This window comes from Vipera berus, assembly GCF_964194415.1.
Source record: "Vipera berus genome assembly, chromosome: W".
NCBI lineage: Eukaryota > Metazoa > Chordata > Lepidosauria > Squamata > Viperidae > Vipera > Vipera berus.
The window spans coordinates 67,853,606-67,877,248 of record NC_138210.1 but is presented as its reverse complement, the minus strand read 5'-3'; the positions used below and the strand labels follow the sequence as shown (position 1 = coordinate 67,877,248).

Sequence of the window (23,643 nt, the reverse complement as noted above, 5' to 3'; positions counted from 1 at the left end):
GAGGGTGTTGTTCACAGTCAGTGGTAGAGCTGTTGGCCTCATCGATTATGCCTGAAAAATATTAAATTCTGGGATAAAGGGGGGAATTTCACGGAAGGGTGAAAGGTCACAACTTTTTGTCTCCGAATCCATACTGTTCATGTCCTCCTCCAGTATTTGAAAGAAGGAGCAGTCAATGTGCAAAACCAACATCCAACAATAAAGAATACAGTTCAGAAAGGCTTACAAGCAACCTTATTTCCCTCCCCCCGACACACACACACACACCTCTTTTTCCCAGTCTGACGCAGAGGCTTCTTTTCCCTGCCTTTTCGAGCAGAATTTGCCCCAAAGTTTATTCCCCCACTCCTTCCCTACCAAGAGGATGGCACAAACAACACAATTCTTTGCAGGAGCCAACTGGTCTTTTCCCCCCCCCATCGGCATCGGTTATGGAAACCATCCCACGCATGGTGCAACTCAAATGGCAACATGTCCGGCCAAGCTTTTCTTGGGAAGGTGAACGGCATGCTTTGCTTTAAAAAAAAAAAGAGGAAAAAAAATGGGTGGGTTGGGGGGGAAAGGGCACGCCTTCACCTTGCTTGGATTTAAAAACGAACGGTTTCCTCGGCAAAGGGTTGCAAATTGTCAGGTTGGCAGAACTTCCCCGGTCTTGCAGGTGCAAAGAAGAACCTGAGAAATGTTTTTAGATGGACTGGAACGATGAAGCTCAGCCTAACTTTGAAAATGTCCCTAAGAAAGGCAGGATTCACCGGCGGGTTTGAAGCTCTGCATGCATCGTAAAAACCCCTTTGCCAGTCACTGTTTTGTGGGAATCAGAGTTAGAAGCAAGAGGTCACCATCTTCCTTGTGGTCCTGGTGATGATCTCGAGGAACAAACTTCTGGTCATCTGGAAAGGGATACTTGAATATATAAATAAGCCAACTAACCTCCCTCCCCGCCTCCACTGCGTCGGAGTTGTTATTGTCCTCTTTGTGCGTCAACTCACTGGCCAAGGTGTTGCATTTCTCTTCGGGGCTCAGGCGGATTAATTAAAATGAAACTTAAAATGAAAGTTCCCGGAGCCAAAGGGGTTAAATTCGGACGCCCACTGGTGCTGATGTCCTGATCCTTGTTGATTCTCTGGGTCTAAAGGATCCTCACCAGAGTCAAATTTCTGTCGCATTTCTGGAAGGGAGGGAGAGAAATAAAAGAATAACAGAGTCGGAAGGGACCTTGGAGGTCTTCTCATCCAACACCCTGCTCAAGCAGAAGCCCCCCCACATCAGGGCTTTTCAACCTTTTCACCCATTGTTACCACTTTTAGGATATGGCAACATCCGAGTACCACCAGTCGCCTAGCAAGGTGTCAAAAACCTGATGACTAAAAAAAAACAAACAAAAGGAAAAAAGTGATGAAGTACAGGTAGTCCTCGACTTACAACAGTTCGTTTACTGACTGTTTGAAGTTACAATGGCACTGAAAAAAGTGCCCCCCCAAGTCACAGCCGAGCAAGACACCTACCTGCCCGCCTGGCGGCGCTCGTCCTCCTGTCCGAGGTTTTCAATGTTGTGAGCATTTCTGTTGAGGATTGGCAACGGGGGTGGGGTGGGGGGGGGTGTTTGGTTTTTATTCCCTCAGTCTGCTGGGGGGTTGCAGAAGGTTTTGGTCACTTCACATGACTCTGGGACACTGTGACCGTCATAAATAGGAATCAGTTGCCAAGCATCTGAATGTAAATCACAAGGCCCTGGAGATGCTGCAACATTCCAGCTGATTGGCGCCTTTTCTGGGCTCAGAAGCGCCAGGATCAGTGCTGAGCTTCAGCTGGAGCCTGGCGCTGATCCTGGCGCTTCCGCTGAGCCCTGACAGCCCTGCAGCTCCAGCCGTCTCTCGCTCAGGCTTGTGCGGTGCTGCCACCGGTTCAGCTCATTCCCCTCCCCCGCTACCACTTTTCTGGATGGTTACGTACCACATGCCAGGTGCCAAGGTACCACAGGTGGTACCTGTACCCCTGGTTGAAAAGCCCTGCCCTACGCCATTTCAGATAAGTGGTTGTCTAATCGCTTCTGGAAAGCCTTCAGTGATGGGAGCACCCGCAACCACCAAACAAGAAATCGTGAGGAGTGGGTGGGAAGAACACCCCCCCCAAGTCTTAGTTTGATATTGTCAGCCCTCTCAGGAAAGCTATATGGGAGACACAACCAGACGCGACACTTCTACTTTATCGTGAGGCTACATTAACAGAATCCTGCAAGTTTGAAAACATAAGTCTCCCACCGTCACCTTTAACCATTAGGGAGGATCCTTTTTAAGCTTCTTTCTTTGCCGTTAAGCCATTATGGGCACTTCCTGCTTCTATCTGATCATTGTTGTGATTCAGGGTCAGCCTGTGGGTTCGGCAGTTGGGTCGGACGATTCAGAGGAGGAGGAGGGGGGTGTTGGAGAGCCTCCAGAGGATAGCCCTGAGGCTCCGCAGAGCCCTCAGCCAGGCCCCTCCCACCTGGTTACGACGCAGACCCAGCTGTGTGAGCCTGACAGCGTGGATGAAGATGACCCACAGCTGGCCCTGTTCAAGGACGCCCGACACAGGAGGCAGTCAATCAGGAGTAAACAGAGGAAGGCAATGGGGCACCTCGGAAGGAGGCAGAGAGAAGCCACGCCCTGAACTGTTTAAAAGGGGAATGTGTGGGAGGGCTGGTTTGCTCAAGGCAACCGTTTGAATAACTCGTGTTTCATGGGCCGGTAGTAGGCTGGTACAGAACAATCATTCCCTATGCAGGATCTCTTCTCCTCTGCCTCAAGGTCATTCCCACAAACCATTACAGATATTTACCATACCTACTGGTAGATACTCCCCCCCCCAGACCTTCCAATTTTTCTGCTGTTGTCCCAAAGGTGTTTTTTCAAAAGGCAACTGGATTTTTCCCCCCCCCTTGAACAAATTTCGCTTCTCATCTGAGAAACATCCTCAAGTTCTGACTGAAGGCTGGGGATTGAATGCCGTCGTGCTCTGTTGTTACAGGTTTTTAAGAAGAGATTAGAAAACTGTTTTGCCCCCAAAAATCCCTTTCGGAGAAAAGGAGGAGATGATAATAATAGCAATAGCACTTAGACTTATATACCGCTTCACAGTGCTTTGTAGCCTTCTATTAAGCGGTTTACAGAGTCAGCCTACTGCCTGCCCCCCAACAATTTGGGTCCTCATTTGATCGACCTCGGAAGGATGGAAGGCTGAGTCAACCCTGAACTGGTGAGACTCGAACTGCCGAACTGCTGACAGCTGGCAGTCAGCAGAAGTAGCCTGCAGTACTGCATTCTAATCCCTGGGCCGCTAGGCCTCAGAAGCCTATGCATTTTACCTGGATCTGTCAGGACCTCTTTAGCAGCTGCAATGTCAATGAATCTTTTCTCGGCTTCCTTCTTCTCGTCTTCTGACTGGAAATTGTCAGGGTGCCACTGCTGAGCCAGTTTTCGGTATGCTTTGATGATCTCCTGCTTGTTTGCATTCCTGGGGGGGCATTAGAAAGAGGCCTGTTTAGGCTAGGGCAGGGGTAGGCAACCTCAGCTCTTTTATGACTCATGGACTTCAACTCCCAGAATTCCTGAGTCAGCATAGCTGACTCAGGAATTCTGGGAGCTGAAGTCCATGAGTCATAAAAGAGCCACGGTTGCCTACCCCTGGGCTAGGGAGAGCTGAAGCCACATCTCTTTGGGGCCAGAAATTAGCTCCATGGTGTGGATTATACACAGGAGAAGCCCCATTGTGTCTTCCTTCTGCCGGTGGAAATAGGGAGGCAGGTATAATTGCAGATTGCAGGAGATAAATTTTAAAAAGAGATGCAACCAAACGTACTCCTTTTATCTACAGCATGTCCACAATGCTATAATTATTGGAGATTTACAGTCAGTCATACACCTAGGTAAAATTATTTTTAACGACACTCCCATAAACGAGTTTAGAGCTCAAGCAGTGTTTCTCACCAAATACGTAAAGGTAGTCCAGGATGGGAAACTTATGGTGCTTCCAGACGTTGTGAACTACAATTCCCAGCAGCCAACAGGGTCAGAAATGGAGGATTTGGAGAGCTGTAGTTGAGCAGTGGGGGGGGGGGAGCAGGTGTGATGGCTCAGCGGTTAAAGATGCCGAGTTTTGTCAGCTAAAAAGTTGACAGCCCAGGTTCGAGACCCGGGTGCCACATGATGGGGTGAGCGCCCATCCTCGCCCCAGCTCCTGCTCATCTAGCAGTTTGAAAGCAGGCAAATGTGAGTAGATAAATAATTACCACTTTGTTGGGAAAGTAACAGCATTCCATATAGAATATTTGGAAAGGCCTATATCAGGGGTAGGCAACCTCGGCTCTTTTATGACGCATGGACTTCAACTCCCAGAATTCCTGAAGTCCATGCATCATAAAAGAGCCGCATGCGTCATAAAAGAGCCGAGGTTGCCTACCTCTGGCGTATTACCTATTCCCGTTCTCACTTTTACGGGACTCTGCAATTTTGAGCCATTATGTGGTCTGCTTCTTTGGGGCTATGTTTGAATCTACCAGTAATGGCTTGGGTGGGAACAGGCTGTTGTGGCTTAGTCAACAAGCTATGGTTTTAAAAAAAGGCTTGTCTGAACATGCTGTTTGTTCAAGCCAGATGGCCTTGTTAATCTAAATAGTCCCCCCCCCCGGTAAAAAGAAGCCTTGAGGTGACAAAAGTGCAGCAGCTGTTCTGGCGTCCCAAAATCATTAAACCAGGACTTCAACCTTCATGGCTATAGTACAGTACAGGTTTTAATGTTCTATTACAGGAGAATTCCTCTCGGCAGTTTTAATCCCAGATTGTGAAAGACTTGGAGACCAAAGATGAACCCGCTTACCTCTGAATTCCAAGGATTTTGTAATAGTTCCTCTTCTTGGACTGTTTGAGCAGTTTCTGCGCCCTCTCTAGTCCCTCTTTTATTTCCTCATTTTCAGCATCAAATTCTTTCGCTTCTTGATAATCTTCAATGGCTGGAGATTAAAAAAAAGAAGAAGCTAGTTTTCATTCTTTCAACTAAAAAGCTTCACACACACACCCCACAAGCTTTGACCCTTTGGTCAAAGACTTTGATGGAATTCAGCTGAATGGAAATATGCAAACTTCATCTGCAAGTACCAGATACTCTGCAGGTTATCGGCTATTCTCCAAAAATAAGCAGGGGCAGGACTCCTATTTAGAGACAGTGTTAATCCCATGGGAACCATTTTAGTAACTTTTAAGGTGTAAAGTGTCTTGCAAGGCTCAGGGCCTACCATCCCAAAGATGCTTTTTTTCCCCCAAATGGCCACAGGACTTTTTTTTTTATTTCGAAAACAGTTTTGAAACTCCTTGGATGAGAAGCAAAATGTTTTCAAAGGTAAAAAAACAAGAAAGTCCAGTTGCCTTTTGGAAAAAAAAAATCACCTTTGGGACAACCATGACCTGGATGACTGAGAATCTCCGCTGATGTTCAAAGCACTAATTTTATCCCTTAACTTCCCAAATGAGAAAAAAAATGAAAGAAAAGGAGAAGAGGTCAGGAGTGCACACCTATCCATCTGGTTTCTCTGTGTGCGCGTGTGTGTTTAGAGGAATTGCTGGTGAGACATATATCTCTCCCCCAATAACATTAAAAAAAGAATTCTGAAGTAGAATTAGGTGCACAATTGTAACACAATATAACCGAAGAGATTCCATTTAGGGAATAGCTCTGTGTTTGGTCCCATTTTTCTCCCTGCCAATAATGAAGTGTTGGGTTAAAAAAAAAACACTCCCAGGTTCAAGGTAGATGTTTTTATTGCCTCTGGATGAGATTTTTGGGTGGCCTGGAAATGAACAATCCGGCTTCTGTATTTCTGTATACGTTTGCCAAGAAATGGATAAGCCAGAGAACCAGTCTGGTGTAGCGGTTAAGGCAACAGGCTAAGAACCAGGAGACTTTGAGTTCCAGTCTTGCCTTTGGCACGAAGCCAGCTGGGTGACCTTGAACGAGTCATACAATCTCAGCCCTAGGAAGGAGGCCGTGGCAAATCGCTCCTGAAAAGCCTTGCCAAGAAAATGGCAGGGACTTGTCCAGGCAGTTTCTGAGAATTAAACACGGCTGAACAGAAGGAAAAAAAAATAAACAAGCAAAGTAGGTTAACTCTGGGATGGGAGGAGGAAGAAATGGATCGGATGAGATGGCTCGGGCATGAGACAGCTCGGATGCTGACCTTTCTCAAATTCTTCGTTCAGGATGAAGGCCTCCGCTCGGTCGCACAGGACGAAGGTATTTCTGGGATCAAGCTGATGGGCTTCGCTGCAGAGATCTATTGCTTCTGCAACCCGTTTGCTCTGCGATAGGAGGTAAAAGAGGACGGCCATGTGCTCTTTTGTCGGCCAACCCATTCACACATCCCTTCCTGGTCCTGATCCATCTGCTCCAATCTAACCCGTGACAGCAATAGCAATAGCACTTACAAGACTTATATAATGCTTCACAGTGTTTTCCAGCCCTCTCTAAGCCGTTTGCAGAGTCAGCCTATTGCCCCCAACAATCTGGGTCCTTGTTTTAACTGACCTCGGAGGGATGGAAGGCTGAGTCAACCTTGAGCCGGTGAAACTCGAACTGCCAAACTGCTGGCAGCCGGCAGTCAGCAGAAGTGGCCTGCAGTACTGCATTCTAGCCACTGCGCCACCAGGGCTTTTGATCTCACAATGGGGTTCTTAACAACACGCTCCCGGTTTAATTTTATTTACTTAACTGTTTTAAGAAATCCATAAGGCTTTTCATATGGAATAGCGTGATTCTGGACAGCTTAAGAGACAGTCCTTGTGTTATGACCATAATGGAGTCTACCCATTACGGTAATAACCTCTGATGGTTGTAAAACAGGTTGGTTGTGTGATTGACCCCATTTTATATATTTTTTTTGCGATGGTCATTAAGCAAACGGAGTGGTCCCAAATGCGAGTACCCGGTCAGTAAGCAAACGTGGCAATTATAAGCGTGAACCCTGAGTCGTTTAGCAGTCGCTGTAAGTTCAATCCCATTTGTTGTGGGCGCGGTTTGGCTGGAAATTAAGTGCTGTCTTTTTTGGCAAAACTGCTGCAAAATGTGGTTATGTGTCGCTGGGGGATGCTGCAAATGCCCGAAGTGTGGTCATGCGACTGCGGGAGGGGGAGGCATGAACATCAGAACTTGGATCTGGGTTCTAAGTCCCCCTTTTTAGGTAGGGCATAACTTCTAACGGTCACTAAGCAACTGAGGACTACCTGTATAATGAATTCTCCCAAATAAACAAAAACGGCCAATCCCATCAGAATATAAACAAGCACTCGCTAAGTCATCAGGGACTTGCAATTGTTATCCTCCTCAAACATGAAGACGCCCATTATCCTGTCCAAGGAAAAAGGCAGGTTTTTAATGTCTTTCGACTGGGCCCGGTGGATCTGACAAATAAACCCATCCTGTGTCATTTCTTCCAGCTAGGTGGGGAGGGCTCAAGGGAATTCGTGGGCAAACTATCTGGAGAACCTTTGTGATGCATCTTTTTTTTACAATTTCAGCATCCTTGCACTTGCTTTGGGTTATGATTTCTATTATCTCTGACTGACAAAACATCTGGAGAAGATCAGCTTGGCAAGGGCTGCAGATCAAGGACCGCGTCCCCATTTATACAGGAAGGAAGCAAAATCTCAGATAGGTGGAGCAACAGAACCACAGACAGAGAAGAGTCCTGGTAGTAGATCCAAGAAGTAAGCACAGATCCCCATTTCAACTTTGTGAGATTAAGCAAAGCATTTGCACTTCCTCCTGCCTCTGGAGACATTATACCAAATTAGGCAGATTCCCATATAGGTTGGTTAATCACCAGGGGCCTAAACGCTCGATGGAATTGAGTATGTCTACTTTAATGAAAAGAAAGACTAGGGGTGACATGACAGGGACTCAACCTATTCTCCAAAGCACCTGAAGGCAGGACAAGAAGCAATGGATGGAAACTAATCAAGGAGAGAAGCAACCTGGAACTGAGGAGAAATTTCCTGACAGTTAGCACAATTAACCAGTGGAACAACCTGCCTCCAGAAGCTGTGAATGCTCCAACACCGGAAGTTTTAAAGAAGAGACTGGACAGCCATTTGTCTGAAATTGTATAAGGTTTCCTGCCTGAGCAGGGGGTTGGACTAGAAGACCTCCAAGGTCCCTTCCAACTCTTATTCTATTCATTCTATTCTATTCATTCTATTCTATTCTATTCTATTCTATTCTATTCTATTCTATTCTATTCTATTCTATCCTATCCTATCCTATCCTATCCTATCCTATCCTATCCCATCCCATCCCATCCCATCCCATCCCATTCCATTCTAATTATTATTCTATTCTGTTCTGTTCTGTTCTGTTCTGTTCCATTCCATTCCGTTCTGTTCCACTCCACTCCACTCCACTCAATTATTATTTCCAGATTCATTTAGAAGGAATTCCTCAAGTTCAACTTCTACCTTGGATAAACAGTGGCAGATCCGTCCTTTTGCTTTTATGGTGTAGATCTCTACATTGGGTTCTGTTTTCATGGCTGCTTTGTACTTCTCAATGGCGTCTGCATATCTGTTATTAGAGAACAGCAAAGAAGAAACAATATTGGACAAGGAGCACAGCTAGTGAATGTTGATATAAAGGTAAAGGTTCCCCCGCACATGCGTGCTAGTCGTTTCCAACTCTAGGGGCTGGTGCTCATCTCCGTTACAAAGCCGAAGAGCCAGCGCTTGTCCGAGGATGTCTCCGTGGTCATGTGGCCGGCATGACTAGACGCCCACCCTGGCCATACCCACCTGGCCTCCTGAGGGCAACCGCAATGCTGATGCGGCCTTCAATGAAATTGAGTTTGACACCCCTGTTTTAAAGATAATCCCCAGCTTACAATTGCAATTGATTCTGGAATCAATTTGCCAGTCGTGTCAGTTGCTAAGCAGTTTACTCCTTTGGCAGCGGTGGTTAAAGAGATTCACCGGGGTGGTTAAGTGAACACATGGGTCATTAAGTATATCCATTGTCCACAATGGGCAGGGTTTTTTTGTGTTTTGTTTTTTTGCCAAAACTCGGAAATAAATGCGTTTCTGGCCAAAAAAAAAAAAGTTGTAAATAACAGTTGTTGTGACCTCAGAATGCTTTAAACAGCCATTTGCTGAGTGCCCAAAATACAATCACATGTAAGCGAAGGGCAGAGGGAGGACAGCCGTTGCAACTTCAAATTTTGGAGGGTTAGGTAACCCTGGGGAAGGCTGTTGTAACTTTGAATGGTTGCTAAGCTAAGCAACAGGTCATTACGTTGAGGACTATCTGTATACTAAGAAGGTGCTCTTTATGATCAAGCATGTCCTTGGGGTGCTCCAGTTACAAATATTGAGCTGGTGAACTGGGACACATCCCACGACTGTAATTCTTGAGAGCCCCCAAACTCAAAAGTCCTAAGCTTCAAGGATGACAGCCTTGATTCACATCAGTGCTCCTCATGGGACATCAAAACAAGGACCTGAATTCGCAAAATAAGTATAATCGGAAGTAGACCTCCATATTCCTTGATCCTGTTTCTGGCTTTCAATCAGAGGGGATCCCTTCATGTCCTTACCAGCACGCCCAGGTTATTTTATTCATGGTTCTTGTGCCGTACAACCTCCGTGCGTTGTAAAGGGACGTTAGGGAGTGCACCGTGTGGGCTGTTGAAATCTCAATACACGTTAAGGCCCAAGTCAGCTTAGATACGGACCTCCATGCAGAGAGAGAACCCAGGATGGGAAGATCACCTCTGAGCTTTGATGTGCTCCTCGGCAGATTCCAGCTGCTTGGTGAGCTTCTTCACTTGCTTGTAGTGGGAAAAACAATCCTTGTCGTCTTGGTCCAGCTTCAAGCACTCACGCACTTGGCTGTGGGAAAGATTTGAGAGGGAGAACTGAAGCCACGCAGGCAGGGAAACTTGAGGCAGAGAGAAGCCCTTTGCTAAGGGGTCTCTTAGCTGAATAATGTCCCCCAGAAGCGATAGCAGTATTCCAGTATTTGAGGGGCTGCCACAAAGGGTCAACTTATTTTCCAAAGCCCCTGACGGCAAGACAAGAAACAATTATTTATTTATTTTATTTATTTTAATTCCATTTATATCCCGCCCTTCTCCGAAGACTCAGGGCGGCTTACAAGCTTAGCAGTAGCCTTCATTCTATGTATATGCCTGCTTATTAGGGCTTTCACACACACCCCAAGCAGCATTATTACAAAGTCAGCTTAATTGCCCCCAACAATCTGGGTCCTCATTTTACCTACCTCGGAAAGATGGAAGGCTGAGTCAACCTTGAGCCTGGTGGGATGCGAACCTGCACTAATTGCAGGCAGCTGGTGTTACTTAAGGAGGCATTAGCCCACTGCTCCACCAAGGCTCTTAACCAGTGGAACAGCTTGCCACCAGAAGCTGTGGGTGCTTCATCACTGGAGGTTTTTAAGGAGAGACTGGACAGCCAAACCATAGTTCCCTCCAGCTCTATTCTGAATTAAAGCTCCAGGAGGAGGAAGATAAGCAGACAGTTCAAAGAAATTGAAGACATAACAGAATAACAGAGTTGGAAGGGATCTTGGAGGTCTTCTAGTCCAACCCCCTGCTCAGGCAGCAAACCCCATACCATTTCAGACAAATGGTTGTCCAGTCTCTTCTTAAAAACTTCCAGGGTTGGAGCATTCACGACTTATGGAGGCAAGTTGTTCCACTGGTTAATTGTGCTAACTGTCAGGAAATTTCTCCTCAGTTCTAGGTTGGTTCTCTCCTTGATTAGTTATGAGCTTTTCTTTTCTATGCATGTTTTTTTTAATAAAACTGCTTTTGTATCTGACTTTACTCCATTGATAAATTCTAGATAATTTATTTATTTATTTATTTATTTATTTGTTTTTATAAACCGCCCTTCTCCCGAGGGACTCGGGGCGGTGTACAGAATAAGGTAGGCATACAGAATGAACAATAGTGAAAACAAACAATAGTAAAATACAAGCTGGGACCCCAGATTAGAGCTATCAGGCCAGGCCAGACTGCTGGAACAGATAAGTTTTTAATTCGCGCCGGAAGGTGCGGAGGTCGGGGGCCATCCGGATTTCGGTTGGTAAGCTGTTCCAGAGGGCTGGCGCACCCACTGAGAATGCCCTCCCCCTGGGGGCCACCAGCCGACATTCCTTGAGCGGTGGCACCCTGAGGAGGCCCTCTCTGTGGGAGCGCACAGGACGGTGGGGTGCTGACATTGGCAGAAGGTGCTCCCGTAGGTAGTCCGGACCCATGCCATGTAGGGCTTTGTAAGTCATTGTTAGCACCTTGAACTTCACACGGAAGGCAACTGGAAGCCAGTGCAGTGCACGGAGGAGAGGTGTGATATGGGAGTATCGGGAGGCTCCCAAGAGTGTCCGTGCCGCTGCACTTTGCACCAGTTGAAGCTTCCGGACACATAATTGCTGTTTATTTATTTATTATAGCCCCGTACATGATTCTGGGCAGCTCACAAGTGTTAACACATACACAATACCCTAAATAACCAAAATTGCACAATTATTATCTGGCGTACAATGAGAACATGACAAAGAGACAAAATAAAAAAATCGTTGAAACACATTAATAGCAAAATTATTGAAATCATAGAAAAACAATGTAACCTGCAAAAGAGCACAACCCAGCTTATTAACGATACCACCATTTTGAAGGCTCCACCCGACCAGATTGGAGACAGCTGATCATTTGCAATCTTTTAGAGAGTCATTGAGCCCCCTCCTGGAGGTTAATCTGTGTCCTCATTTGCATTCTTTTAGAGAGTCATTGAGCCCCCTCTGAAGATTAATCTGTGTCCTCAGGGTCGTCTGAGTAGTGCAAAATGCTTTACTCAGATTTTACACTACTCAGGTGGCCCTGAGGACTCCAGGTGGCCCCAACAACTCTCTTAAAGAATGCAAATGACCAGCTGTCTGCAAGGAATATAAATCCTTCCATTCCCTACCATCCAGTCAGAGCTGAAGAAGCTTCCTGGATGAGAAGTGAAATGTCTTTAAAGAAAAAGAAACAAGAGAATCCAGTTGCCTTGTGAAAAAGCACTTTTGGGTAATTATGACCTGGATGACTGAGAATCTCTGAAAACGTTCAACCCACAAGCTTGGAGGGGAAACCTTCACCCTCGTGACCTGTATATATTTCAAGGTTGTGGAAAGATACCACATCAGATCTATTTATTTGCCACTGGTTTCTATACTTTGAGTTGCCGGATCATAAGCTCAACCCCACCTATTCTTATCCCTGGGATCACATGTAAACGACAAGAGTACGGGTACGTCTGGGAAAGAAAGCTAGCTTGTTCATGGTACGCTGACTTGGGCTCCCAAATTCTGCTAAGCCATCATGTGACTTCCCTAATTTGGGTTTGGCATGTGTGAAGGAATGCAGACTTGGCCTTGAGAACAAGGAAGAAATAACCCTGCCATTAAAGGGGAAGTTTCAGAAGAGATGAGTCAGTCTGCGTGTGAGAAGAAGAAACTCAAAATGGCCCCACCTTGAGTTTATTTGGTGTACAGTGGAACGGAGAAAAACTCTCGATAGGCTTTTAAGAGACTGCTTTTCTAGCCTACATCGACAAAAAAAGCATTCTGGGATTTGGGGATACCTCTGTTTTTCCTGACCAGGCCTTGCTTGACATGCTAACAGCATGCTGTGTGGCTTGCAAACCACGTTTACAGCATCGCATCCTGAGCAAATTCAGACAGCTGTGATTTATGCTATATTTTTTTGCTTACGTTTTTAAAGATTGAAAGCAGTGACTCTCAAGGGTGGCCTTTCGCAAAAGTAAATATTTTAAAATTTCCCAATTTCATTTTACGATGCAGTAAATGTCAATCGATATAAACCACATAAAACCAAACTCTTTCGAGGCCCTCTACCGTTTTTGAAAAGGAAAGGGGCCCTAACATTAAATTGTTTTTGAGAACCACTGACTTAAAAGCAATGGGAAATTTAGGCACAATCTTTCCTGTGCGTCTGACACGCCGCACTTCATTTACAGATAGTCTTCATTGAACTATCACAATTGGGACCAGCAACCTGATAATTAAGTGAAGCGGTCACTAAGTAAAAGCACAAATGTGCTTATGATCTTATTTTTATTTTATTTTATTATTTTATTTTAATTCCATTTATATCCCGCCCTTCTCCGAAGACTCAGGGCGGCTTACAAGCTTAGCAGTAGCCTTCATTCTATGTATATGCCTGCTTATTAGGGCTTTCACACACACCCCAAGCGGCATTATTACAAAGTCAGCTTAATTGCCCCCAACAATCTGGGTCCTCATTTTACCTACCTCGGAAGGATGGAAGGCTGAGTCAACCTTGAGCCTGGTGGGACTCTAACCTGCACTAATGGCAGGCAGCTGGTGTTACTTAAGGAGGCATTAGCCCACTGCTCCACCAAGGCTCTTAATCTTAGCTTAGCTTTCCTTTTTTATATATTATTATTATTATTATTATTATTATTATTATTATTATTATTATTATTATTAATTATTATTATTATTATTATTATTATTTATTACATTTATATACCGCCCTTTCCCGAGGGACTCAGGGCGGTTTACAGGGTAATTAAAAACCAAAAATACAAAAGTTAAAAACCAAATTTAAAAAATATATGGACCGCACAGGTTGTAAATGCAGGGATAGGCTGTAAAGGTTTTTTTTCCACCCATCACCACTGTAACTGTGAATGGTCACTAAACGAGACAGTCACTACGTAAGGACTGCCTGTACTAGCTTCAGATCATTAAATTCGTCCTCTTTCTAGTTCTGTGTTGCTGTTCTCATTCACATTCCATAGGACATCACAGGAACGACTGTGGCCAATTACATACAGGTAGTCCTTGACTTACAACTATTCATTTAGTAACCGCTGGAAGTTAAAACAGCACTGGAAAAAAGTGACTTTATGACAATTTTTCACACTTATGAGCACTGCAGCATCCCACGGTCACATGATCAAAATTCGGACCTTTGGCAACTGGCATGTATTTATGACGGTTGCATTGTCCTGGGATCACGTGATCACCATTTCTCACTTTCCTTCTGACAAGCAAATGGAAGCCAGATTCGCTTAATAACTACATGATTCAGTTAACAACTCTGTCTAAAAAAAAAAAAAAGGTTGTGGAACCGGGCAAAACTGACTTATCAACAGCCTTGCTTAGCAACAGAAATTTTGGGCTCAGTGGCAGTCGTAAGTTGAGGACGACCTGTAGCTCATTTGAAAAATGGAAATTGGAAGCAAGCTGCTACCGTTTTTGTGTGTCTCGATTCCCCCCCCGAATCTCAGCATTCCAACCTTGGGATGACACTGGGGGGTCTCTAGAAGAGTGGTGCTGGGGTTGTCAAGTGGTCTGTGTTGCCACCTGCTAGGGATGTACACCAAAAGCATGCACGACATGGCATTTACGTGGCTCACTCACGTTAAGGACTCTTCGTGTTCTCCCAAGTTGTAGTAGAGCTTGCTGAGTTTAAGGAAGGCGGCCCTGTTGTCATTCCGTAGCTTAGTGGTGGGCTTCAGGTCCATGATGGCCTTGTGGTAATCCCCAAGATGGAGGTAGCACTCGGAGCGCAGCTCTTTGGGTTCTGGATCCCAAGGGGAGATCTGAAAGCAAGCCAGGGGGCATTTGATTTTTCTCAGTCTAATTGTGGTATCATTCATCATCATCATCATCATCATCATCATCATCATCATCGGTAAGGACCTTGGAGGTCTTCTAGTCCAACCCACTGCTTAAGCAACAGACCCTATACCATTCCAGACAAATGGCTGTCTGGTCTCTTCTTAGAAGCCTCCAGTGATGGAGCACCCACAATGTCTGAAGGCAAAACCGTTCCACTGGTTAATTGTTCTCACTGTCAGGAAATGTCTCCTTAGTGCTAGGTTGCTTCTCTCCTTGATTAGTTTCCATCCGCTGCTTCTTGTCCTGCCTTCAGGTGCTTTGGAGAATAGGCTGACCCACCTTCTCCTTTGGGGCAGCCCCTCAAATATTTGAAGACTGCTATCATGCCACCCTTAGACCCTTCTTTTCACTAGACTAGACTTTATGCAAGCTTCCTAACCACATGTTCTCCAGAGGTGCTGCAGCAGAGCACCAACGCCCAACAGCCTGCAACCATCCAATCAATTTAGCGTTAGCACACTTAAACAAAGCCGCTGGAGAACCCATCACTTGGGAAACATTCCTCGTTTCTGAAGAAAAAAAACCAGTTTAAATATTGCCTGCAGGACCTTGCGATCATGCATGAAAATTGTATTGGGTCTGCATTTCTGTTCTGCTGAATGTATCAGAATAAAAACACATCAAGAAGTACATTCTGCTTAACAACAGCAATAGCACTTAGACTTACATACTGCTTCATAGTGCTTTTACAGAGTCAACATATTGCACCTAACAATCTGGGTCCTTGTTTTATTGATCTCTGAAAGATGGAAAGCTGAGTCAACCTTGAGCCGGTCAGGCAGTTGGCAAAACCAGCCTGCAATACTGCATTCTAATCACTGTGCCACCAGGCCTCTTAACAGCCTTCTTAAGGACTTCTTCACGGAGCCCAGAAATGCTATGTACAGTACATTGCTGCTTTGAAAGGCCTGGGATCAGACTTCAAAGCATCTAAATACCACAGACACAGTTGGGACCTATTTGACCTCAAGCCAAACTACACATACTGATCCTTTTAGAATCCTTGGATTCTAGTGCCAGGGAGCTGTAAAACATGGGAGACCTTTTTAGGACAGCTGAAAGGCCCAGGCAGTGTTTCCCTGCAGGTCACATACTGCCAAACGACGTTAGCTTAGAGAAGATGAATTAAGAAGGTACCTCAATTACTCGATCCAGAAAACTGACTGCTCCCAGATAGTTTTTTTTCTGAAAAGCAGTCTGAGCTTCTTGCATGGAAAATTCTTGCTCCATGACCCTGGACAACTGGCTCTGGGCTTCTGCATCCTCCGGATTGCTCTTGAGCTGATGAAAGTGGTTTAAAAAAAAAGTTAAGTGATACACGCTGCACATAAAAGGATGGCATAGCTTGCATTCCTTTGTGGCATATATTAAAGAAAAATGCTCAGTTCAAACAGATCGAGACAGTGGGCTTGTTTATTTAGCAATGTTTCTATTCCACCCAGCTCCAGAGACTCTTGGGTAGCAAGCGATTAATAAAACAAACTCATAAAATAACGATTAATCATGGCACAATGAGGATGGGATCGAAGAAGAAATGACTGAAATGTCTGGGGGGCGGGGGGAAGCAATCTTCAGCTCTAGCTCTTAAATCTGCAATTTTTTCCATTTAAAAAAAAGCACCAGGGCTTTCTTGCTACAGGAAAACACTGTACGGATTTCAGGGTGCTGAACATCTCACAGGAACAAGCATTTAAAAGTCCTCCTTCCAGGACCACCTCCCACACCCTTGCTTGAGATGTCAACAGGAGAATGACAGCATCATTGTATGACGCATCAAATGGGATGGCTAGATTCCCACCCACGGTCCACGTGTGGGTGGAGAAATACTCCGATTATCTACCGCAGGGCTTTTCAATTTTTTCACCCGTTGTACCACTTTTAGGATATGGCCACATCCGAGTACCACCAGTCGCCTAGCAAGGTGTCAAAAACTTGATGACCAAAAAAAAAAAGGAAAAAATGATGAAGTACAGGTAGTCCTCGACTTACAACAGTTCGCTTAGTGACTGTTCGAAGTTACAATGGCACTGGAAAAAGTGCCCCTCCAAGCCACAGCTGAGCAAGATACCTGCCTGCCCGCCCGGCGGCGCTCTTCGTCCTGTCCAAGGTTTCCATCGTTGTGAGCATTTCTGTTCAGGATTGGCAGCGGGGGTGGGGTGGGGGGGTGTTTGGTTTTTATTCACCACCTCTGCTGGGTGGTTGCAGCAGGTTTTGGTCACTTCACATGACCCTGGGACACTGTGACCATCATAAATATGAATCTTGCCAAGCATCTGAATGTAAATCACAAGACCCTGGAGATGCTGCAACATTCCAGCTGATCGGTGCTTCTTCTGGGCTCAGAAGCGCCAGGATCAGTGCTGAGCTCCAGCTGGAGCCTGGTGCTGATCCTGGTACTTCGCTGAGCCGACACCCCGAAGAAGTGCTGATCCTGGCGCTTCCACTGAGCCCTGAAAGCTCTGTAGCTCCAGCCATCTCTCACTCAGGCTTGTGCGGTGCTATCACCGGATCAGCTCATTCCCCTCCCCCGCTACCACTTTTCTAGGATGGTCGCGTACCACCTGCTAGGTGCCAATATACAATAGGTGGTACCCGTACCACTCGTTGAAAAGCCCTGATCTACCGGACTGATACTCTTAAGTCACCCCTCCTTCCCTATTTCGCTGGGACTTGAAAACCTGGTTCTTCGAGCTGTTTGGCCCAGACTGAGGGGTTTTAATTTAATTTAATTTAATTGGGTTTTAGTTTAACTTCAGGGATTGTAATTTAATTATAGTTTTAACTGATTTTAATTTTGTTTGCTATGTATTTTAATTTTCCCTGTAAACCGCCCTGAGTCCTACAGGAATAGGGCGGTATATAAATTTAATAAATAAGATAAGATATTTTCTGTAACACCCTGGTTTTAATCCAAAAACCCAGGCTGTCAGCTATTGGTTATACCAGAGGTCTCCAACCTTGGCAACTTTTAAGACCTGTGGACTTCAACTCCCAAAATTCCTCAGCCAGTTAATTCCCAAGGTTGGAGGTCCCTGGGTTACACACTAATTACACAGGCAATCCTGAACTTACGTTGACAATTGGGACCAGGATTTCCCTGTCTATGCAAGGTGGCGGTTAAACGAGACATGTCTGATTTTACAATCTTTTTTTTGTCGCGGCTGTTAAATGAATCACCGCAGTTGTTCAGTGAGTCGGGTGGTCCTTGAGTGAATCCGGCTTTCTCTACTGACTTTTGTCAGAAGCCAGTTGGGAAGGCTGCAAACGGCGACCACACGACCCTGGGAGGCTGCAACTGTTGTAACTGCACGCCGTAAATATGCACATTCATATGTAGAAACTACAAGTGTTCAGATTTTGATCAGTGACGGTGAGGATCCTACAGTGGTTTGTTAAGTTATACCTTCGAACTGTCGCTAAACAAATCATTGTGAGTGGAGGACTACCTCTATAGCACCATCTCCTGGACAAGTGCATTCAGGTGGTTCTCGACTTACAACTTAGTGACTGGGTGAAGTTACAATGGGACTGAAAAAGGTGACACAATTGTTTTTTCACATGACAGTTGCAGCATCCCCAGGTGCTGGGAAGCTGGCATGTATTTATGATGATTGCAGGGTCTTGGGGTCATGTGATCCCCTTTTGTGACCTCCTGACAAGCAAAATCAATGGGGAAGCCAGATTCACTTCACAACCATGTTACTAACAACTGCAGTGTTTCACTTCACGACTGTAGCAAGAAAGGCCATCAGATCGGGGCAAAACTCACTTAACAACTGTCTCGCTTAGCAATGGAAATTTTGAGCTCAATTGTAGTCGTAGGTCCAAGGACTACCTCTACAACTAGTCCCCTAGCTTACGATCTCAATCGAGCCCAAAATTTATGCTGCTAAGTGAGAAATTTGTTAAGTGAATTCTGCCCCATTTTTATGACTTTTCTTGCCACCCTGGTTAAGTGAATCGCTGCAGTTGTTAAATGAGTAACACAGTCATTAAGGAAACCTGGCTTCCCCATTGACTTTGCTTGTCAGAAGATCGCAAAAGGAGATCACATGACCCTGGGACACTGCAACTGTCATAAATGTGAGTCAGTTACCCAGCACCTGGGGATGCTGCAATGGTCATAAGGGTGAAAAATGGCCGTACGTCAGTGCTGTTGTAACTTTGAAGAGTCACTAAGTGAACTGTTGTTTTATTTATTTATTTTTTTATTTTAATCCCATTTATATCCCGCCCTTCTCCGAAGACTCAGGGCGGCTTACAATCTAAGCACAAATCAAATGTGCTTAGCAATAGCCTTCATTCTATGTATATGCCTGCTTATTAGGGCTTTCGCCCCCCCCCCCCCGCCCCCAAGCGGCATTATTACAAAGTCAGCTTATTGCCCCCAACAATCTGGGTCCTCATTTTACCTACCTGGGAAGGATGGAAGGCTGAGTCAACCTTGAGCCTGGTGGGACTCGAACCTGCACTAATTGCAGGCAGCTGGTGTTACTTAAGGAGGCATTAGCCCACTGCTCCACCAAGGCAGTGGTGTTGAGGACTCCTTGTATACAAGGAGGCCAAATTTGTTGCTACCAAGGAATGGTGTCTCTGATGGACAGGTCAAAAGGACGAAACCTGGATATCTTTAAACTCTATTCAGCCACATAGGGAATATGAACGTTTCTGGAAGCAGCTATTTTCCTTACCACGGCTTCAAAATCTTGTTTTGCTTCTTGGGTGTGCCCTTGTTTGAGAAGGATGTTGCCACGCTGAAGCCGGGCCTGTGAAAGTGGAGAAGATCAGATCCTTCACAGCCAACTAACTTCCCCAAATTAGAACACGGCCTGGTTTTTTTGTGTTTTTTTTTAAATACCAGGTCAGCACCTTGGAACCAGAATAAACCCATTTTCCCTTAAGAAAACGTTACTGCTTAATGTCAGCTTGGACAAGAGGAAAAAAGGGTGAAGGTGAAAACAACTTACGGCCAGGAAGTCCGGCTTGAGTTCAATTGCTTTCGAGAGATCCGGCAATGCTGATTTAAACTTGCCCATCGCCAGGTAAATGGTGGCTCGTTTGTAATAGGTAAGGTAATTTTTCGGATCAATTTCTGGGGCAGGAAAAGAAATCAGCCACAGTGTCAATGTCAGCTGCTATCCCACGCTTGCTGGTGCTTTGTTACCATGCAGTGACTGAATATAACTGAATCAGCCAATGCTGCTCTTTTTCAATAGGCAGCTGGCGTCTTAAACTGGTATTCCGAAGCTGATACTCACCCACTGCTGAATGGTAGTGTGAGAGGGCTTCGGCCAGCTGCCCAGCAGCCAGTAGCTTCCGACCCATTTCTAGATGGTTGTCAATCTCGGCTTGTCCGGCAGCCAGCAAACCTGGAAGAGATGGAAGTTACTCAGGAAATCAAGAGCCAGGAAGCATTTCTCAATGACGGCAATTTTAAGATGTCTGGACTTCCATATTTTTGCCAACAGCATGCTGCCTGGGGAATTCTGGGAGCTGAAGGCCTCACCTGCTATATGGGGAAGTCTAAGGTAAAGGTAAAGGTTCCCCCGCACATGCGTGCTAGTCGTTTCTGACTCTAGGGGCCGGTGCTCATCTCCGTTTCAAAGCCGAAGAGCCAGCGCTTGTCCGAGGATGTCTCCGTGGTCATGTGGCCAGCATGACTAGATGCCAAAGGCGCACGGAATGCTGTTACCTTCCCACCGTAGTGGTCCCTATTTTTCTACTTGCATTTTTACGTGCTTTCGAACTGCTAGGTTGGCAGAAGCTGGGACGAGTAACAGGCGCTCACTCTGCTACGCGGCACTCGGGATTCGACCTGCCAAGCTGCTGACTTTCTGATCGACAAGCTCAGCGTCCTAACCCACTGAGCCACCGCGTCCCTCATGGGGAAGTCTACACACCTTAAAATGGCTGAGAAACACTGACCTAGATCCTTGATATATTCTAAGAAAGCTGGTGATACAAAAAATTCTTTTGCAAACACCAAAGATGTCACCTTGTTAATTTCCTTCCTCCCTCCCTCCCTTTCTGAGGAATGCCTTTCTCTTGAAAGTCACTCTGGGTGCCTCATCCTTAGTAGAAACTAATTATGAAAATACAAGAATAAAACCAGCCATATTAGGGACAAGAACAGGCTTAACATATATATATAGCATTACTGTATTGGGTTTGTACACTGTCCTGCCTCGATAACCTGTGGAAAAAGACTGGCTTAATGTAATCTTAGTGAGGTCGGGGCCATATGGATTTCGGAGGGATGCTAGTAAAAGGGTGAAAAAGCCCTTTCTTTGGGGGTTTGTAGATTGCTGCTCTTTCGTGAGAACTACAAGCGCTCTTTTCCTTTGACTAGTCAGTGCTGAGCAAGATTTGAAAGACGGCAGTTAGGAAATAATACTCAGATGTGCTCAAATCCTGAAAACTGTCTATTGTAATGTGAACACACTTTTTCATGCTATTTGTTCCGTAGATGTTCTCCTGCATTTGCTCTAGACCCCTTCTGCCTTTCTGTTTAGAAGAAGAATGCAAATGACCAGCTCTTTCCATTCCCCACCATCCAGTCAGAGCTGAAGAAGCTTCTTGGATGAGAAGCGAAACATCTTCAAAGAAAAACAAGAAAGTCCACTTGCCTCTTGAAAAAGCATCCAACTATGACTTGGATGACCGAGAATCGCCATAGACTTTTTGTTTAGAGGTCCACTGAAACTTTAGATCAAGTTTCTAAAATTTCTAATTTGAACCATTCTATTTAACTTGACTACACTAAATTAGTAGGGACGCGGTGGCTCAGTGGGTTAGGACGCTGAGCTTGTCGATCAGAAGGTCGGTAGTTTGGCGGGTCGAATCCCGAGTGCCCCGTAGCAGAGTGAGCGCCTGTTACTCGTCCCAGCTTCTGCCAACCTAGCAGTTCGAAAGCACGTAAAAATGCAAGTAGGGAACCATTTCGGTGGGAAGGTAACAGCGTTCCGTGTGCCTTTGGTGTCTAGTCATGCCGGCCACATGACCACGGAGACGTCCTCGGACAAGCGCTAGCTCTTCGGCTTTGAAACGGAGATGAGCACCGGCCCCTAGAGTTGGAAACGACTAGCACGCATGTGTGGGGGAAACTTTACCTTTATACTAAATTAGCTGTATAGTTATAAAATCTTCATTGTTTTTTATTGTAAAGTGGTTACCTGCTTGGTATCTCCCTACCAAGGATATTCTCCGCTTATAGCCCAGGTTTTGATGGGTCTACATTGTAACTTTGCACATCCCAGTTTAGTGAACATTTCTTTACTTTTACTTTACCACAGGTAGTCCTCAACGCTTGCTCCTGGGGAGGAAAGCCAGGGCAAATCTAGACAGCACACTAAAAAGCAGAGACACCACCCTGCCAACAAAAGTGCGTATAGTCAGGGCTATGGTCTTCCCAGTTGCAATGTACGGCTGTGAAAGTTGGACCATAAGAAAGGCTGAGCCACAAAGAATTGAGGCCTTTGAACTCTGGTGCTGGAGAAGACTCCTGTGAGTCCCTTGGACTGCAAGGCGATCAAACCGGTCAGTCCTAGAGGAGATCAACCCTGACTGCTCTTTAGAAGGCCAGATCCTGAAGCTGAAACTCAAATACGTTGGCTACCTAATGAGAAGGAAGGACTCACTGGAGAAGAACGTAATGCTGGAAAAGATCGAGGGCAAGAGAAGAAGGGGACGACAGAGAATGAGGTGGCTGGATGGAGTCACTGAAGAAGTAGGCGTGAGCTTAAATGGACTCCAGAAGATGGTAGAGGACAGGAAGGCCTGGAGGAACATTGTCCATGGGGTCGTGATGGGTCGGATATGACTTCGCAACTAACAACAAGTCCTCAGCTTAAGACCATATTTCTTTTGCTAAGCTAGACATTTGTTAAGTGAGTTCTGCCCCGTTTTATGACCTTTCTTGCCCTAGTTTTTAAGTGAATACTGGAGTTGTTAAGTTAGTAAGACGATTTTTAAGTGAATCTGGCTTCCCCACTGACTTTACTTCTCTCAAGGTTACAAAAGGTGATCACGTGACCCCGGGACACTACAACTGTCATAAATAGGAGTCATTTGCCAACCGTACTGAATTTTGCTCACTTGACCATGGGGCTGCTGCAATGGTCATAAGTATGAAAAGTGGTCATAAGTCACTTTTTTTAGTGCCATTGTTAACTTTGAATGGTCACTAAATCAACTGTTGTAAGTTAAGGACTATCTGTTTAAGGATAATCGTTATATAGAGCGAATGGGTTCAGAGGTCAGTCCCACGGGACAGAGAGATCACTAAGGACTAGGAACATGCTAAGGTTGAAAGAGAAGAAACCATGAGAGGAGGAGGATTGGGGAAGAAGAGGCAGAGCCAGCCAATCACGTTGCCCAGAGGGGGGAGGTCCTCTCGAGGAATGACTGGGCGGAGCTTGCCAGGCAAGATAAAGGGGTATTTGGAGCAAAAAGATTGACAGGAAACGACTGTGGCAACAAGGGGCGGGGAAAGTGGAAGCTCGGTTGCTAAGGTCAAAAAGGAAATGGAGGTGGGCTCCGGTTGCTATGGTTACCTGGCAACTGTAGATCCAACAAGACGCACAGCAACGAAGCGGCCCACAGCAGCCTCTTCTCACAGTTGCCCGGACCGAGCCCGGGACCCTCCGCGCTTCGCCCAAGCAGCCCCAGGCTGCGCCACACCGGCTGCTGCCCGGACTCCATGTCCCAGCTCCGGAACCCTCTTTTAGTTCCGCATCCGTTTTCAGGTCGCTGACCGTTCTTTCCGGCAGGCTGCTCGTCTCTCTATCGTTCGAGTGTGAAGATATGGCCGTTCTAGGATGACCACTCTCTTCTCGTCGCAACCAACCGCCGGCCAAGGAAAGAGGGGAGGGTGGGAAGGGGAGAGTGGAGCCTGCTTAG

General features: G+C 45.8%; 1 protein-coding gene across 2 annotated transcripts; it reads right to left on the bottom strand.

Moving 5' to 3' along the window:
- Positions 1-163: 163 nt before the first annotated feature.
- On the bottom strand, positions 164-23,461 carry LOC308676025 (dnaJ homolog subfamily C member 3-like). 2 transcript variants are annotated; one of them, XM_081341730.1, is made up of 13 exons: positions 23,298-23,461; positions 20,004-20,114; positions 19,713-19,837; positions 19,437-19,511; positions 15,883-16,026; positions 14,485-14,666; positions 9,783-9,902; positions 8,481-8,586; positions 6,209-6,329; positions 4,855-4,987; positions 3,344-3,492; positions 990-1,168; positions 164-890 (listed from the first exon to the last, which is right to left on the bottom strand). In XM_081341730.1, exons 1-12 carry the CDS (start codon positions 23,443-23,445, stop codon positions 1,029-1,031), a joined length of 1,554 nt encoding a protein of 517 aa, XP_081197856.1. In that variant the 5' UTR covers positions 23,446-23,461; the 3' UTR covers positions 164-890; positions 990-1,028. The 2 variants fall into 2 exon arrangements, with proteins under 2 accessions (XP_081197856.1, XP_081197855.1); XM_081341729.1 differs by having other exon boundaries at positions 164-1,168.
- Positions 23,462-23,643: the final 182 nt, after the last annotated feature.